The following is a 3,857-nucleotide window of genomic DNA, read 5'->3' on the forward strand; positions in this document are numbered from 1 at the left end:
GCAGACAGAGAATTGGTCACACCAACCTTAACAGTACACTGTTTATCAAAGGAAAACATCTAACAGGTGTTTGTTGCCTGATAGGATCTATATTCTCTGCAAAAGTCTGTAAAACATATCTTACTTAATGCATTGCCCGCTTTATAACAAAGAAAATATTTTAATTCAGTTTGTGTGAATTAACTGTGAATTTAAATATTTTCCATCAAAACGCTGCTGGGGACGGCGTGCTTTACAAAAAAGAAGTAATGGGAAATAATACACTTTAAAACCACAAATCGAAATCTCGAGATCTCATGCTGGAGCAATGTCGACACTACATCGGTGGGAGGCAGCAGTACACCAAACAGGGCCGAGACTGCAGGAAAAGTAGAAGAAGAAGACAACGAAGAAGAAGAATTTGTCCGATGGAGTCGACGTCCGTCTGAGGTCCGTTGTTCGTTTTATTTTCAAGCTGTCACCGATTTAAAAGACGTTCAGTAACCAGCACAGTTTCACCTAAGGACTTAGACCCAGTCTTTGTATTAACTTTTTTGTAAACGGAACGGTAAGTTGGTGGTGGAAGAAGTAACGTTAAAAGATGCTGCGTCATTCACGAGCTCCGTTGTGTAACGGCCTCATGGCTACAGTTAGCTGTAACGTTAGCTAAGAAAAACTGCAGGTTAAATAGTTAACCATCAAAACAACACGGGCAGTGTCATGACTTTTTGTTTTAATGCACCGGTATTACATCCAGCAGGGTGACTGGATGTAAGTTGGCTAACGTACATACAACAAACATTAGCTGGGTGCTAACGTTAGAATAACCGAGGCCTGTTGGCACAAATCGGCACGATTAACGTTAAGATTGAGTTAATATTAGTCATTCTTGTCGAAATCACTGACTATCGTTACTGCAGCAGTGAGGACATTATGTAACGTTACAGTGAGGTTTATGTGTTAACGTTACAGGGTTATTATAGAGCATTCTTTATAAAGTTAACATGGTGCTAATGCTATTGGGCCTAGCTTAAGCAGGAAGTCGGTTACGTTGGTAATACGTTTAGTCAACACTCAACTGAGCTGTGTGAGGTTGTCAGGATAAAAAATTATACTGTGGAAAGGACTGGATCAGTAACTCAAAGGGAGTTTCCCAGTGGTGCATGTTTAGTGCATTAATACAAAAAACCTAATAATAACTTTTGTATACAGCACTTAAAAAAGTTACATCGTGCTTTACATTATTGAACACCAACACCAATAACAAAAAAATCAATACAGGCAAGTTAAATCAAGCATTTTAAAATTTCATAAAGTTAAAGAAATAAGATTCTGCAACACTGATAGTTAAAATTGACATATAGGACATAAGGGATAAGGGATGCACTCAATTATTGAAAATAAATGAATCAATGACCAACTGAACCAAACTAATAGCTTACCAAGCTAATAAGTTAACGTTTCAACAAACCCAACATGATTCTGAAAATACTGATAAACTAATGTCATTTAATTTAGCCCGTTCAGTGTCAACGAGTAAGTCCATAGTGAAAATGCAGAGCTTCTTATTTGGTCTGTTTATTTTATGAAGTGGAGAAAAGTACTGATGTTTCTAGTTAAAAGCCTTTACTGTGCTACACTGACTAAAATCAGTATCCAGACATTTCTTTCTGATAAATTAATCAGTCAGTTGCTGCAGGATGAAACACTCATAGTACATTTTCTTGTGTCCACAGGTGAGGAATCACTAGATATCTTGTGGACGGCGTCCTTGCTGCCATCATTCTCAAACCATAATGATCACCAGAAGAAGAGGCCGCTCCATGAACAGCACAGAGGTGCGTTCTCTGGAGGTTGAAGTGGAAACTGACAAAGATCTCCCATGTATTTCTGAGGGGTTTCCGGCCGACGACATTGACACAGCTGGAATAGAGCTAGAGGACCTTTTTGGAATCGAAGACTTAAAATGGACACTTGAAAGAGATCCTGCCTCCCCGCTCTTCGATCTTGAGTTGGCTGATCTTGGTGTGTGCAGTGCCAAGGATCAAGATTCAGGGAACGAAGCTTCGACAGCCTCCTCTCCAGAGAGACGGTCGTCTGACTTGAAGATCAGGAACAGAGAAAACCAGTCGGGCCACGTGAGCAACAAAAATGCCATTGCTGCCAGATTGAATCGTCTCAAGAAGAAAGAATATGTTAACAGCTTGGAGAAGAAAGTTGGCATCCTGTCAACAGAAAACAACATGCTCAAACAGGAAAACTCTCAGCTGACGAAGAGAGTGGACGAGTTGGAAGATGAGACCAGGTACCTGAGAGCTGTGCTGGCCAATGAGAGCATGTTAGGCCAGCTCTTGTCCAGGTTGAGCGGTGTGAATGGGATGAAATTATCTTCCTCGCTTTTCCAGGGCCCCGACTCCAACGACCACGACTACGCCTTACCCAGGAAGCGTGTGAAAGTGGAGGAGAAAGAGACATCTGGTGGCGTGTGTCTGCATGTGGACAAGAACCACGTCTCAGTGGAGTTCTGCACCAAGTGTGCAGAGAGTGCAAGCACATCACTCAAAATGTAGGGTCAAGTACTTATCTCTGTTTTCAGATATTGAGACTGAACTTGATATGACTCAGTGTACTGAAGGTCTTGATGGTGGATGAACACTGCTGAATTTGTTAAGATTACCTAAGAACTGCTGAATGTGCATGTGAATGTGCTGTGTGATGATGGATTGAGTACACGTTACTGCTAAACCTTGTTGACAGTTTCTTCTAGGTAATGGTTGATCCACCATGCGGGATGAGTGGCTTTCTGAACACCTTTGCCTGCTTGACTCCATGGTAAGGATCAGACAAGAAAAGACCTTTTTTTTTTTTTGTTGTTGTTGTTGTCGTTTTTCACAGGCCTGAGGAGTTCAGCAGCAACCTTAGTACTACTAATTTTATACAGTTCCTGTTATGAGTTAGTGGATTTTGAGTACTTTCATAATTTCTTTTGATATAAATTTTAGTTAACGTGTAAATGTAAGAGTTAAATCAAAGTATCCTGAATGTTAAGATAAAGGTGAAGGTCCACAAAGAGTGATCTCGAGTCAGCTATGAAATTGGAAATGCAATGATCAGTGAAAAATTTAAGTGTGTATAAACTTTCATTTGTAAAGAATTGATCTCTTTGTGAACCAGCACCATTGTACAAAAGAATACTTTCATTTAGCGCCACCTATTTTTCTTTATGCTAAAGTGGATTCTGCTGGTGGAAGGTGAAGAGACTGGACAAGCAGCTGCCAACGCGGCCTGGTATTTTTTTAAAGGTAGTATCGGTAACAAATGGTATACGGTGATTACATTTTACCAATACTCCACAACACCTGTAGCTGTAGATCTTGTCAGCGTAGCTCATCCCGCATTTTTGGGGGACTGACAACAGCTGCTTCATCACTTGGAGCAAATGCTACCCAAGGCTTAATAGTCTCATGATTATGTCTTGTATATATATTGGAATGTGTTGAGTAAATACATTTTGATCAAGTGTAACAACATGTAAATGTGTATATAACTTTGAATACGTATTGTTTGAAGTAAATGACCTTTGAGAAATGTTGGACAAATAAATCATATTTTCGTTACATTTGAGTTACAAATATCTACTGTGTCTTGCTCTGTACCGTTGATATTAATGCATCTCTTTTTCTCTTTCTAAACAGCAAGCTCTCTGCCGATAAAGGTCTTACTTTTCCTGAACATTTGGGTCAAGTCTGGTAAAGGTTGTCAAAACAAAAGACCAAAGTCCTCATTTGATGGAAGTTCAAAGCACGCAGTATGACAGGGCCCACAGGGATTAATCATTCTGCACAAGTTTTAGCCCACTTACTTCAAATCATGGATAC

The 3,857-nt window shown here is 39.9% G+C and overlaps 1 protein-coding gene across 3 annotated transcripts; it reads left to right on the top strand.

The window, feature by feature from the left end:
• Nucleotides 1-294: 294 nt before the first annotated feature.
• crebzf (CREB/ATF bZIP transcription factor) lies at nt 295-3,596 on the top strand. Of its 3 annotated transcripts, none has more exons than XM_046055774.1 (4): nt 295-429; nt 1,716-2,545; nt 2,737-2,811; nt 3,212-3,596. In XM_046055774.1, the coding sequence occupies exons 2-3, from the start codon at nt 1,776-1,778 to the stop codon at nt 2,744-2,746; spliced, it is 780 nt and encodes a 259-aa protein (XP_045911730.1). In that variant the 5' UTR covers nt 295-429; nt 1,716-1,775; the 3' UTR covers nt 2,747-2,811; nt 3,212-3,596. The 3 variants fall into 3 exon arrangements, with proteins under 3 accessions (XP_045911730.1, XP_045911729.1, XP_045911731.1); XM_046055773.1 differs by having other exon boundaries at nt 394-547; XM_046055775.1 differs by lacking the exons at nt 2,737-2,811; nt 3,212-3,596 and having other exon boundaries at nt 394-547; nt 1,716-2,284; nt 2,385-2,525.
• The last annotated feature ends 261 nt before the right edge of the window (nt 3,597-3,857 follow it).

This window comes from Micropterus dolomieu, linkage group LG08 (assembly GCF_021292245.1).
Source record: "Micropterus dolomieu isolate WLL.071019.BEF.003 ecotype Adirondacks linkage group LG08, ASM2129224v1, whole genome shotgun sequence".
Taxonomy (NCBI): Eukaryota; Metazoa; Chordata; class Actinopteri; order Centrarchiformes; family Centrarchidae; genus Micropterus; species Micropterus dolomieu.